The following is a 14,573-nucleotide window of genomic DNA, read 5'->3' as shown; positions in this document are numbered from 1 at the left end:
TGCAAAGTATTATTAAAATTCTTCATTAGCAAAGTTGAAAACATTAGAATGAACATTCCCCCCCCCACCACCCATGACCTAACCATCTCACTAGTCTGTTCATCTAAACTGGATTGTTTCCAACCCATCACACTACCCTCCCTACAAAGATTGTGTCCACCACGAAACCTGCAACCTGCCCCCTTTGACATTGTCCCCACTGCCCTCCTGAAGGATGTCTTTGACATAGCCGGTCCCAGCATCCTCTCTATTATCAACAGCTCCCTGGCCACTGGGACTGTTCCAACCTACTTCAAGCGCGCTGTGGTCCAGCCCCTCCTAAAAAAAACCCAACTTAGACCCTACCTTATCTAGTAACTACAGACCTATTTCTAAACTTCCACTTCTGTCAAAGGTTCTCGAAAAGGTTATTCTTAGTCAATTGCTGCCCTACCTACACCTAAACAACATCTTGGAAAGATTTCAGTCAGGTTTTAAGGCTTATCATAGCACAGAGTCTGCCCTGCTGAAAGTGCACAATGATCTCCTCCTCTCTACCGACTCAGGTGACTCTGCCATCCTAATTCTTCTTGACCTCAGTGCAGCATTCGATACTGTGGATCATGCCATTTTAATAGACTTTCTCCAGTACAGAGTTGGTGTTGATGGCACTGCCTTGAACGGGTTCACATCCTACCTCAAAAATAGAAGCTTCTCCGTCAACATAGGCAAATTTTCCTCTTCGCCAGCTAACTTCTCCTGCGGGGTCCCACGAGGTTCCATCCTAGGTCCCATTCTTTTCTCTATATACATGCTTCCCCTTGGCCAAATCATTCAAAGACACAACATTTCCTTCCATTGTTATGCTGACGACACACAGTTTTTTCTGCCCTTGAAACTAAACAACCAGTCAAACCTAGTCAGCCTTATGAACTGCCTTGAGGACATAAGGTTTTGGATGGCAGAAAACTTCCTACAGCTTAATGAAGGCAAGTCTGAAGTTGTCCTATTTGGCCCCCTGAATCCATCAAAGTGATTACCAACAGCCTTGGTAACCTGTCCACCCTTGTCAAACCCCGTGGCAAAAACCTTGGTGTGATATTTGATTCCGCCTTTCAGTTTGACAAGCAAGTTAGTGCAGTAGTAAAAGCCATTTTTTTCCAGCTTCGAACTATTGCCAAAATCAAGTCGTTTCTCTCTTTCAAAGATCTTGAGAAAGTTATCCATGCCCTTATATCCTCCCGCTTGGACTACTCCAGTTCCCTGTATACTGGGATTAGTCAGTCGTCCCTGTCCCACTTGCAACTGGTCCAGAACGCCACAGCCAGGCTCCTGACAGGTGCCCGGAAGAGGGACCATATTGCTTCTATCCTGGCCTCACTCCACTGGCTACCAGTACGGTTTAGAATTGATTTTAAGGTTCTCCTGTTTGTTTATAAAGCCCTAAATGGGCTGCCCCCCCTCCTATATCGCAGACCTTCTAACCCCTTATTCTACTTCCAGGTCCCTCAGGTCAGCTGACTTGGGGCTCCTGGTTGTCCCACGATCTAAACTTAAGTTCCGGGGTGACCGCGCCTTTGCTGTTGTAGCCCCAAGACTGTGGAACAGCATTCCCCTCCCTATCAGATCTGCCCCTCCATTGACTCTTTTAAGTCCAGGCTCAAAATTTACCTTTATTCACTAGCGTTTGAACCTTCCCGATGTGGCTGATTTTTTGGCTTGTGCTTAGGCTCATGTGTTGTTTATTTTGTGCCTATAAGCTGTGTGCCTTGTTGTTTATATCTGTGTTTCTTGCATTTGTGATTTTAGCTACCTGTTATGGATTGTACAGCACTTTGGCCAACATGGGCTGTTTTTAAATGTGCTTTATAAATAAATTTGACTTGACTTGACATCCCCCCCACAAAAAAAATCCCTGAATTCCAAATGAAGTGAAATTACTGAACTTAGCAGTCACTTTCTGTTAGATAGGAGTAACACAGGCTGTGGGGCAAATTAAGGTAAGTAGAGTAACATGGGCTGTGGAACAAATTAAAGTGTGTGGAGTAAGAATTAGTATCAGATTTATCTCTGATATGTGTCTTGAAATCTGTTCTGCAGCAGCAGTGTAATACAATACATTAAAATATACTCTGAATTACAATTAAAAAGTACAGCAGAAATATTGAGTTAGTGTTCATGGATAGTTCAGAAATCTGATGATGGAGGGAAAAGCTTACTTAGGCCCATTACGCCGCTGGCATTTAGGGCAGCAATAAAGCTCCTCCATCTCTGGCTCCGTTCATCATGTCAGTAGCTTCCTCTCAGATCTCATACTATCAGTCATACAAGTCCTGAATGGAGACTCAGGTGGTCTCACTCAGGTGTGGAAGGATTCTTCATTGCTTCATCCATAACAATTTTGTTTTACCAGTCAGGATTATTAGGCCTGAGCTGAACCTCTGAACCTAGGGGACTGGTGGACCACCCTTTGACCTGTTTGGCATGGGTGACCCTACCAACACCCAAAACAAAAAGTCCTGACTCAAGCCAACATAGTTCTCCAGGTCATTGAGGCATGCAAGCTTCTAAACCCAAAGACAAGGTTGTGGTCCTCTTGGAGCGATGGGAAAGAAACTGTTCTTAAAATGTGTGTGTATGTCTTTGGGCTCCTATACCTCCTCTATGATGGTAGTAAGGAGAAGAGGGCATGTCATGGTTGGTGGCAGTCGTTAATGATGGATGCCACCTTTCCGATGCATCGCCTTTTGAAGATGTCCTCAATGCTTGGGAGGCTGGTGCCCATGGAGCTGGCTGAGTTTACAACCTTCTGCAGCTTTTTTCCAATCCTAAACATTGGCCTCTTCTTACCAGATGCTGATATAACTGGTTAGAATACTCTCCATAGAAATTTGCAAATCATCTCAAATTCCTAATGAAGTAGCCAGTGGCATGCCTTCTTCAATATGTTGGCCCCAGGATAGATTTTCAGAGATGTTGACACCCAGCAACTTGAAATTCCTTACCTTTTTCACCACTAACATCTCAAAAAAGTCTGGTGTGTGACTTCCACTTCCTGAAGTCCACAATCAATTTCTTGGTCTTACTGATATTGAGTGTAAGGTTACTAATGCAACACCACTCAGTCAGCCAATCTGTCTCACTCCTGCACATCTCTTTATCACCATCTCAGATTCTGCCAACAACATTTGTGTTGTTGGCATATTTTTTGATGTTTGTGCTGTGCCTGGCCACACAATCGTGGTTGTAGAGAGGCCAGAAAAGGGGCTAAGCAGGAATCTTTGAGGTGTTGATTGTGAGTGAGGAGGAGATGTTATTTCTGATTCTCACTGACTGTGGTCTGATGATAAGTGGATGCAGATTAGATTGAATGTCCGACTCTTGTACTCTTGTTTCACCTTGCAAGGAAGAAATGAACAACAAATTAGTGCAAAGGAATCAAGAAACTATTAGAACTTTTAATTTTTTTAGTTCATCTCAAAGTAAATGGTAAGAGATGAACTGGAGACATTAAAAATTTAACTGCCTGTCTTTTGGTTGTTGTGTTTATGTGCCTGTTAATAAATCATTAATACTGACTCACAGAATCTCTTTTCGGACCTAATGTCTCATGACAGTCTATTGTCACAGTTCCTACCCTACTGTACAATTCTGGAATTTACTGGTATGGGATGGTGAATTTGACAAATGAAACCTTTTAGAACCTCATAGAAGTTGAGGTGGACAGATTCAATTTATTCTTTAATGTTGCATCCAATGCACATTACAGAGGAGATAACATTTCATCTCATCACTCTAGTAATTATATTCCTTTTGTAAATCATATGGAATATATGAATGTCAGCAAGTTTCAGCAGAACAATTTCTTACCACTCCAAAACAGACAATAAATATTTTGTATATTCAATATGGACGTGTGGTCGTATTTCTTAAAAAAATAGCAAAGCATGGTTAAGACTCGCTGAAGCAGTTTATGAGAGTTTAACCCTGTACTTAATACATGTTGTAACTAAACCAACTTCTGCAAACACTTTAAAAAAACTTGTTTTTTTTTAACACAAACCAACATGAAACATTTTTGGGAAGAGAAAGGCCATAATAATAAAAAAATTAGAAGCAATTCTGGAAATGTAAAACTAAAACAAAATATAGTGGATTCTGGTTAATTAGTCCATTTGGCTAATTGTGGCAGCCGCTTATTTGGGACAATTCTTAAAGAACAAAAAAAAATTGGGAAAACAACCGGGGTTCCCTTTGATTATTTGGGACACTATGCCACTTAATTGGGACAGAGTCTGTTGCCAAACATTTTCTAACTAGCTTCAGTCGCATGAACCTCTGTGGCTGTTAGACACCTCACCATGCTTAGAACGAATGGTTTTTGAGTTGCGTCAGTTGCGTGTGTTTGTGTTCAAAAAGCAGTGATTTTTGTTACTGATAGTTGGTGAGAAATAAGCAGTAAGACAGTTGAAAATTGTTTTGCTCACTGCAGTTTCAAACATTCTGGTATGGAGATGCTTGAAATGGCTGAGTGGAAGTGAAACTATTTCACTACTTTAACAAGTTAGGAACTACAAAGAATTTGAAGGTATTGACAGTCATCTTGAATGTTACAATGAAGATGGAGATTTGGAGGATGCAATCACCCTAAGCATTGTATGATAGCAGTCCATTATCTGCACTAGGTGTCTATGCTGAATTTGTTCATTTACACTCAAATCAAAAGAACGTGTCTGCAAACACTGGATGAATCTCTCTGTCGATAACTATTAGGAACTAATACAGTTTTATACTACTGTAGCAATTTTGGTGGTCCAATTTGTTTTCTATTTCTTTTAAATACATTTTTTTTACTCAGTTAAATGGTAGTTTATCTTTTTTTAATACGTTTTTAACTATTTCCATGAAACTTCAGCTAATTGGACAGCCGCTTAACTAGGCCAAAATGTACTGGTCCCAATGTGTCCAAATTAACGGAATCCACTGTATATAAATTTTGTATGTAAGTATAAAAACAGCACGAAAATATGAGTGGTCTTCTGTTATTTTAAACCTCAGCTCAGGAAGCTGTAAACATTCTTTGTGGGAGTGAAGGAAGAGTGGTGCCTTGCTGAGATTCCTGGTTGTCTCCATAGCAACCATTATCCTAATGCTCTCTATAAGTCAAAAGCCTTTCAATTTCCCTAGGTTCAGCTCTCACTAGTAACAAACAAGCAGAAAATGCTGTAAATGCTCAGTGAGTCAGGCAAAATTTGTGCTTTGTCTGAGAGCTGTGAGACCAGTCAGAGCACCTGCACAGCTCTGTTCTCACTCCATCTAATCTGGCCTCTCCTAACACATGGTCACATGGTCCTCCCTCCTGGGAAGCCTCAGGCGGCTGTCCCCGTATCACATGGATATGGAGAGGAAGCTGTCCAGGGTGGTGCAGCGTTTACTGATGTTTCCAGAAGTACTTGGCTGACTTAATGTGTAGGTGGATCTATGGATAACAAATCAGCAGACAAGGGCTGAGTGTATTAAATGTTAGCAATCGCTTGGAAAGTGATCTTCTGCCATTAATATTTCAATTTGATCCTGATTTAACAGAGCATTGTTTTTCCAGTGTCAGGAACCTATCACATTGGCCCACTCTCGGCTGACACCGGAAAGGCTGATAATGTCGATGGTGAAATAGAAACTATTGAGTTGGATCCAGACAGATTTGAACCTAGATCTGATGATGAAGACACGTAAGTTCAAAAATGATTCAGGCAATGGTATAGCAAACTCCTCAGCACCTTCATTTAAAAGGAACTGACAGCATGGGACAGTGAGCAAAAGTACTTTTGCCCTTCTGGATAACTGTTGAGTGGAAGGTCTCTTGAAAAGGGAGGGCAGAGCTAACACTGGGGTTGCTATCAGTATTTGTCTCAATCTCATTGTGGTGATTATCTGCAAATTCACCTGATTGTTTCATTGGCTTGATTTGTAAACCTTGGGCAATTTACTTAGTCCCAATATTGCAAGATAATTACAGGGGACAAGGCCATTCCCTCTAAAAAGATATAGATTAGATTAGATTATTAGGACACTCAGTCTTCGTTTATTGTCATTTAGAAATGCATGCATTAAAAAATGATACAATGTTCCTCCAGAGTGATATCACAAAAAAAAAGGACAAACCAAAGACTAACACTGACAAAACCACATAATTATAACATATAGTTACAGCAGTGCAAAGCAATACCATAATTTGATAAAGAGCAGACCATGGGCACTGTAAAAAAAAAAGTCTCAAAGTCACGATCGACTCCCGATAGTCCCAATAGCAGGCGGCAAAAGGGAGAAACTCTCCCTGCCATAAACCTCCAGGCTCCGACAACTGCCGATGCACTGAAAGCAGCCGACTCTGAGTCCGTCCAAAAACCTCGAGCCTTCAACCGGCCTCTCCGACACAGCCTCCTGAGCACCATCCTCTGCCGAGCGCTTCGACCTCACCCCAGCCGCCGAGCAACAAGCAAAGCCGAGGACTCAAGGCCTTCTCCTCTGGAGATTTTGGATCACACAGTAGCAGTGGCGGCGAAGCAGGCATTTCAGAAGTTTCTCCAGATGTTCCTCTGTGTTCTCATGTCTGTCTCCATCAAATCAGGATTGTGCACGGCACCCTACTTGACAGATAACAGATATCATTCACTGGAGTGGCCGCTGTGTGCTGTGTTGCTCCACCATCTCCTCCTCCAGTTGCAGTTAGGAATGAAATGACTACTGTCCAGAAATTACAACATCCTGTTGCCCCAGTCATTCTGTAATTCTTAAGCTACTTCCTTCCAATCCATTAGCTCTTCTATGCTGTCCAGCTGAATGAAATTTCTTAATTTGAGGCTCTCCATTGGTTGGGGTGGATGCTGGATGTTGTGTCCCAGCTGTCTATGTGATACACAGGTCAGTATGAAAGCCAGGGCAGTACAATATGGAGAGCAAGCTGTTGCCCATGTAGCAGACTGCTCCTCACCACCAAAGGAATGGCAAAGACCGATACTTCTTGGCCAAGTGGCATTGTGGGAGTCGCCAGTCAGCATTGAGCTCAATGAAGGACTGCTTAGGGACCCAGGCTTTGAGTCCTTGGACTTTACTCATGACGCTTTCATCGTGAATGGGTATAGCTGCAAGGCAATAGAGGTTTGAGATCAGAGTTTTCCTTCTCCTAGATGAGCTGCTAACCTTGGCTGACAAGCCTCATTTGCCTGAAGCAACTGGTTTTAATGCACCAGTAACCCACCTTTGCCTCTTATCAATAGAAATGGTTCTGCTGGGCTTGGTAGCTAAGCTACATTTGAAGCCCAGAAGCTAGACTTGGTTGTCAGAGGCTATTTGGCATGTATGCCATTGAGAGCATTTAATAGCTAGTGCAGCTTATCCCTGCTACAACCCCCCAGTTATAACTATCTTAAGGAGCCTTCTTAATCTATGCTTTTCATATAAACTAAAAATAGTTCCAGTACGATTCTGTGGCACAACAACCCACTTGATATTCCTCTCACTATCCCACCATCACGTCACCAGCACAATGCTATCTCAACTATCTACTCAAGTCAAGCTTATTCTCATATGCACAGAAAACAGTCTGCAATGAAAAACTTACTGGGAGCAGCATCAGAAGCACAATGTATCATATAAGGAATATTTACAGGAAAAACATAAATTACAGGTTTGACAAGAAAAAACAATTATACCAAAAAACACATTTAATTGTAGCTTGAAGTTGTCATGGTGTTGCTACTGAGGCAGGCTTCTGCAGGTTAGTTCAGGAGCCAAATAACTGAAGGGAAGTAGCTTGAACCTGAATGTGGTGATGTGGGACTTGAGGCTTCTGTACCTGCTGGCAGTTGGCAGTTGTGAAACGATGGCACTTTTTCCCATTATCGTGTACCCACATTCCTGATTTTGTTTTTGCTTAATGTGTTATATCATTTTTCAAGTAGGTCAGCAAGGTCTAAGATTTGGGGGTTTTGGAGAGTAGCAGGTGTGTATTCTGCACCTGAATGCACTAGAATTCTAGAGCAATGTTAGGTTTCCCATGGCTTTAACATTTGGCATAATTCCTATGAAGGCAGGGCTGTCTGGAGTCATCTGAGATGATGCCAGAGCAGAGCTATCTGTCCAACTCTCAATATGATCCAGATTGAATAAAATACTGTAGAAGTTTGCATGGAGCTTTCTGCTCTCTTACTGTTTGTTTTCTCTCTTACAGGGACTTTGAAGAAGAAGACGAGCCAGACTGGGTGGATGAAATGAAGAGTCTGCTGGAGAATAATCTTTAACCAAAATGTTATTTTCTTTTTTATTTAAATTCTATTAAGTCATCAGGTGTACATTGTTAGCCAAATGCCTGGTTGAAATCCATAAAGAAAATTGGGCTCAAAATGCAGAGGATTAGTAGTCTTCTAATTTTAATTTAGTAATTAAAGTTTGTTTAACTTTTTATTTTAATAAGCAAATCCCTGTTGAATCTTAAGACATTGAGAATAGTTTCTCTGCAATAATAGTAGTCAGTTTATTAACTTAAACTGAACGTTCTCTGGAAAAGCTGTGAATTAAAGGCAATACTGATTTTATGAACTGCACTTTGCACTCTTTGACTTTTCATCTCATCGACCAACAATACTAAGAATTTGTTTCTGCCCTTGAACTACATATCCCTCTCATCCTCTGCTCCTAATTAGCTCTATCTGTCTGATCTGTTACAGGTGCCAGAATCTTCATCCTTCTTTACTTCGTGTTCTCTGTACTTCTTGTCTTGATTGTTTGCTCTTTTCCAAAGCTGCATTGCTACCTGGGCCTCCTGGAGAAGGCACAGTCTTGAGTACACACACAAGCCACTGGAGCAATATTTTAATTGTGTTTTTATTTATTCTGGATAAAGGTTGTTCGTATAAAAAGAACCTCAGAAAATGAATGTACTTGGTGGATTAAAAAAAACACAGCGAGAGAAAAAATAATTAACACAAGATTCTGTAGATGCCACCGGAAATCCAGAGCAACACTCACAAACTGGTGGAGGAACTCGGCAGACCAGGCAGTATCTATGGAAATGAATAGAGTTGACACATCTTCAGCTTGAAACATTGACTCTTTATTCCTTTCCATAGATACTGCCTGACCTACTGAGTTCCTACACTGTTTTGTGTGCAGCATAGGGGAAAAAGGCTGGCTTTATTTGGTTTTCCTATATATCTGCATGAAAATATAGGGAATGTCACATGCCAGTCTTTCAACCATCCAGGAGTATTGTACTTAACATCTAATCTACAATTGCAGGAAACTATCCCTGTTTCCAAGAGAGAGAAAAAAAACACATGAAAAGGAATAAAATGATGATGAAGTTATCACCCATTAACAGGAGCAGTTATTGGACTATGTTAGTAACTTCTCATAGCAGTAAATACTGGATCATTTGAAATTACTTTTTGCGCTGTGCTGTACTTTGTAATCACGTGCCAAATGTTATTTTCATTTTGGAACACTATTCAATGCTCCTGATTTCAATGAATTATTACAGTCTCATCTACATGTCCTGGGTCTTTAATGTTTTCGACTCTGATTGGAGTCTATGAGAACTCTAATATGGTTGAGGAGCCTTCTCAACACGTTCACAGATCCCACAGATATCCAGCAGAGAGCAGCATACTGAAAATGATACCGCATTGTGACACTTTGCTGACGAACTCGTGAAAGTCTGTTGGTTGCTGTCAGTCAGGAAATATGAGCTTCATTGCCAAGGTCAACCAAAATGCTACAAAATAAATTTAAGACCAACTTGCATCCTTCATGGATTTTCACTCTATTGAATATGCTGGAAATCCAAAGCGCGCACACAAATTGGTGGAGGAACTCAGCAGGTCAGGCAGCATCAATGGAAAGGAATAAAGAATCGACACTCCTGCCGCCCTGATGAAGGGTCTCAGCCTGAAACATCGAAAATGCCCTGCAAATCAGCAACTGCGGAGAGGGAAATATGGTTAATGTCTCAGGTTGATTATCTTCCTTCATAAGGCGACACTGTATTATGCTGCTGCCATAAAACGGTCATTTTCGTGGCATTTATTCCTATGATGATAATAAACTTGTTTCTTCTGCACTTTCTGATTGGCCAGTCAGAGCGACAGGACTCATGATTGCAATTCCTGGTTGCAATGCATGTCGGAGGTTGTAGTTCTCCTTAGATCACCAATCTTGGTTTCCTTGCACCCATAGTCCCTGGGACCCATGTTGCTTGGTCTCCTTCTCCAGGGACGCCGGTGAAAGGCTTGATCTTTTGACCGGAGAGGTTGGGGTGTGGGAAACTCACGAAGGATAAGCGCTCCAATGGTTTTGATTGTCAGTAAGTACCGGTAAACTTCAGTAGGTGTTGGTTTAAAACCGAACTTCAGGTGTGCTGGTGCAAGGAAGGCTGTTGTTTGTTAGTCGTCATGGTAACCGCCCGGGATAGACGGTGCAAATCATTTTATGCCCGAGAAACCTGTCGGTCTGCAAACTGCAGGGCTGGAACTGTCACCGACAGCACAAGGCTCAGCAACTAATCCCGTTGTTTTGTAAACTGGAGCAGTTTGTTGGCGCGGTCGCAGTAATCCCGGGGGGAGCAACATTAAAAACGAATCTAGGACTGGGAAGTGTAGTCTTCAGATTAGTCCCGATTTCGACATTTGTTTATCAGGATAATTGTTAGGAATAAATAGGTTTAACCTCAAACTCCAAAAAAAATCTAATCTGAAACAGTTGCTCTGTGTTGCCTGCCTTCCTCTGTTTTTTACATCACCGAGACAATAAATCTTCAACGTCCAACAATGTTCCCTTTAATTTGTTATTTTTCACAGCTGCACGGACCAGCCATTGTTCTGAACAAGAAATTTTTACCTGACCTGAAATCTGCGCGGCTCTTTAAAGGATTTTTTTATTGTAATATTTGGATTAAATTTGAAAAATCACATACTTTTGATTTTATTGATTAATTGAAGGATATAATTAAATACAGTACAGCAAAGAAAATCTTTCACGTTTCGAAAACCTTTTTTCTCGACTCTTTTCATTACAAGTCCATTGTCTATAAACTCTATCCAGATTAATTTCGTTTCCAGATGAAATATACGCCTTAACCCCCATTAGACCATCGAAGTGTTTCTGGATTTACATTTGATTGATTCATACTTCAGACAGCACTAGAAGCTTGATATCCTACTGATATCACCAAGAATTGGCAGTTCTTCAAAGGCTTCATTTCTAAGCATGTAGTTCAGTGTAACAGTGAACATATTAACTTTCTCAAAAACGGGAAATTTGTAATTACTGTGTTTTTGAGGCAACGCTTTCGTCGTAGTTCGTAATAATAACTGAGTATTTTTTTTGTCAGTCGTACAACATTCTCTTTTCCAAATTCATAATCGGTAGCGTTTGCAATAACAACAGGGTCAAAAGCTTGCCTTTCTCTTAACTCATCGTCAGGAAATCTGTTATCTAAGTGATTACACACACGGAATGAATCGAATAATAGGGGCGGTATCGACATCGGAAATTATAGATACAAGCAGATCTTTCACTTTTTCACTTCAATAAGCAGCGTCGCCAAGATACAGTGGCCGTAACTTGTTAATTTTTGGTTTTGCTTACTGAAGAGCTTCAATTATATTCCAACAGCTTTTCTGAAAGAATTTACAAAGAGATGCCGTATCTAACATCGTTAAGGACAGTTAACTCTTCTCGATATTGTGCATTTGTTAAAATCTTCAGGCAGTAGTTGCAAATTGGATCGTTACATTCATTAACTCGGTCTTTGCAATACTGGATCAACACTTATATTATCAAAAAATTATACTAACATTATATCAAAGTAAATTTCAGCTACGTGGGCTACAACAGCTATATGCGCAGGAGCTAATCAATTACTGCGCGGCCACGCACCCCTGCAGCTTAGAGAGAGCAGTGTGCCCAAACCGTGTATTTTGCTACCGAGACCTTGTATTTTGCTATTTGGAATTATCATCTGTTGCTGTTAATTATTCTCTCCTAATTATGAGCTGCTACCATAAACTTTTGTTATGATTTAGTAAAATAAATTATATTGGAAAACAAGGCCTAAAATGAGAGGATTGGCCATGGTCAGTTCTGCTTGTTTCAATGAAAAGACACTGTTATTCTAAGCTTTATATTTTAATAGTGTTAGTCCATAGTGCATTATCGAAATTGGAACTGCTTCATGGGTCAAACTGAAATACACTCATTGGCCACTTTATTAGGTATGAGAGTGGAACACAGTCTGGTCTTCTGTTGCTCTAGCCCATCCACTTCAAGGTGTGTTGCTTCAGAGATGCTCTTTTGCACACCACTGTTGTAACCTGTGGTTATTTGACTTACTGTTGCCCATTTGCCAGTTTGAACCAGTCTGACCATTCTCCTCTGACCTCTCTCATTTACAAGGCATTTTAGCCCACAGAACTGGCTCTCAGCGGAATTTTTTTTTTTGTTTCTGTACCATTCTCTGTAAACTCTGGAGACTGTTCCCAGGAAATCAGCAGTTTCTGAGATACTCAAACCACCTCATCTGACACCAACAATCATTCCATGCTCGAAGTCACATTTCTTCTCCATTCTGATGTTTGATCTGAACAAAAACTGAACCTCTTGACCTTGTCTGCATGCTTTTATGTATTGAGTTGCTGCCGTATGATTGACAGATTAGGTATTTGCATTAACAAGCAGGGGTACAGGAGTATCTAATAAAGTGGCCGCTATGTAGAGTTTTAAAGGGTCACAAAACACTACAGCACTGAAACGGCCCACCTGCTCCATGCTGAACCATTAATATCCCTCATACCATCAACCCGTACCTGGTCCATAGCCCTCCATACCCTTCCCATCCATGTACCCATTTATTATTTATATTTTATCGAAAGGACAGGCAGGTTGGCAGAGGGGGTGGCATGGCTTTGCTGGTAAAAATGAAACCAAACACTTAGAAAGAGGTGACATAGAAATCATTGTGAGTAGAATTAAAGAACTTCAAGCATAAAAAGCCCCTGATGGGAGTTATATACAGGTCTCCAAACAGTAGTCAGGATGTGGGCTACAAATTACAATGGGAACTAGAAAATGCATGTCAAAAGGGCAATGTTACAATAGTCATGGGGGACTTCAATATGAAGGTAGATTGGGAAAATCAGGTTGGTGCTGGACCCCAAGAAGGGGAATTTGTAAATGCCTATGAGATGGCAATTTGAAAGGCGCAGGATAGAGATGGGGTTTAATAGATCAAGATTAGTGAGAAGTTAGAGGATTGGGAAGCTTTTAACAGAAGCCATGAGGGAAAAGATGAAATATGAAGGTACTATAGCCAATAATATCAAAGAGGATACCAAAATTTTTTCCCAGATAAATAAAGAGTAAAAGAGAGGTAAGAGTAGATATCAGACCACTAGACAATCACATTGGAGAGGTGGTAATCGGGGACAAGGAAATGGCGAATGTACCAAATAAATATTTTGCATGTCTTCACTGTGGAAGATACTAGCTGTATGCCAGAAGTTCAGGAGTGTCAGGGGGCAGAAGTGAGTGCCGTTGCTATTACTATGGAGAAGGTGCTTGGGAAGCTGAAAGGTCTGAAGGTAGGTAAATCACCTGGACCAGATGGATCACACCCCAGTGTTCTGAAAGAGGTTGCTGAAGAGATTGTGGGGGCATTAGTAATGATCTTTCAAGAATGACTAGATTCTGGAATGATTCCAGAGGACCAGAAAATTGTAAATGTTACACCACTCTTCAAGAAGGGAGAGAGGCAGAAGAAAGGAAATTATAGGCCTAGTGATTGGGAAGATGTTGGAGTCAATTACAGTATTAAGGAAGAGGTTTCGGGGTATTTGGAGGTACATAGTAAAATAGGCTAATGTCAGCATGGTTTCCTTAAGGGAAAAATTTGTGTGACAGATCTGTTTGAACTCTTTGAGGAAATACCAAGCAGAATAGGCAAAGGAGAATAGCTGGATGTTGTGTACTTTCTGAAGGCTGCTGACAAGGTGCCACACATGAGCCTGCTTAGCAAGATAGGATTCCGTGGTACTACAGGAAAGATACTAGCATGGATAGAGCAGTGGCTGATTGGCAGAAGGCAAAGAGTTGGAATAAAGGGAGCTTTTTCTGATTGGCTGCTTATGCACAGTGGTGTTCCACAGGTGTCAGTGTTGGGACCGCTTCTTTTTACATTGCATGTCAATGATTTGCATGATGGAATTGATGTCTTTGTGGTCAGGTTTGCAGATGATACGAAGATAGGTGGTGGAGCAGGTAGTGTTGAGGAAACAGGGAGGCTGCAGAAGGACTTGGACAAATTAGTAGAATGGGCAAAGAAGTGCCAGATAACTATAGCGTCAGGAAGTATATAGTCATGCATTTGGTAGGAGGAATAAAAGTGTAGACTATTTTCTAAATGGAGAATAAATTGAAAAATCTGAGATGCAAAGGGACTTGGGATTCCTTATGCAGGAGTCCGTAAAGGTTAGCTTGCGGATGGAATTGGTGGTAAAGAAGCAAATGCAATGTTAGCATCTATTTCAAGAGGACTAGAATAT

The 14,573-nt window shown here is 41.0% G+C and overlaps 2 protein-coding genes across 12 annotated transcripts in view; both read left to right on the top strand.

Moving 5' to 3' along the window:
- The window catches only part of nek3 (NIMA related kinase 3), a 39,078-nt gene extending 30,078 nt beyond the window's left edge, over nt 1–9,000 (top strand). For 5 of the 9 annotated variants that reach the window (XM_072264264.1, XM_072264263.1, XM_072264262.1 and 2 more), the window contains 2 exons: nt 5,582–5,708; nt 8,210–8,999. In XM_072264264.1, coding sequence (XP_072120365.1) covers nt 5,582–5,708; nt 8,210–8,279 — 197 coding nt within the window. In that variant the 3' untranslated portion in view covers nt 8,280–8,999. Of the gene's footprint in view, nt 1–5,581; nt 5,709–8,209 lie in introns of all 9 variants that reach the window. The other 4 variants (XM_072264269.1, XM_072264268.1, XM_072264266.1 and 1 more) reach the window with 1 other exon arrangement.
- A 1,201-nt stretch (nt 9,001–10,201) lies between these two features.
- Nucleotides 10,202–14,573, top strand: part of LOC140200690 (serine/threonine-protein kinase Nek5-like) — a 45,763-nt gene continuing 41,391 nt past the window's right edge. For all 3 annotated transcript variants that reach the window (XM_072264258.1, XM_072264257.1, XM_072264256.1), the window contains exon 1: nt 10,202–10,339. The gene's annotated coding sequence lies outside the window, so the exon portion shown is untranslated. The remainder of the gene's footprint in view (nt 10,340–14,573) is intronic.

Source organism: Mobula birostris, chromosome 7 (genome assembly GCF_030028105.1).
Source record: "Mobula birostris isolate sMobBir1 chromosome 7, sMobBir1.hap1, whole genome shotgun sequence".
Lineage (NCBI taxonomy): Eukaryota > Metazoa > Chordata > Chondrichthyes > Myliobatiformes > Myliobatidae > Mobula > Mobula birostris.
Note: the sequence above shows the minus strand (reverse complement) of the source record. Positions and strands in the feature narration are given on the sequence as shown.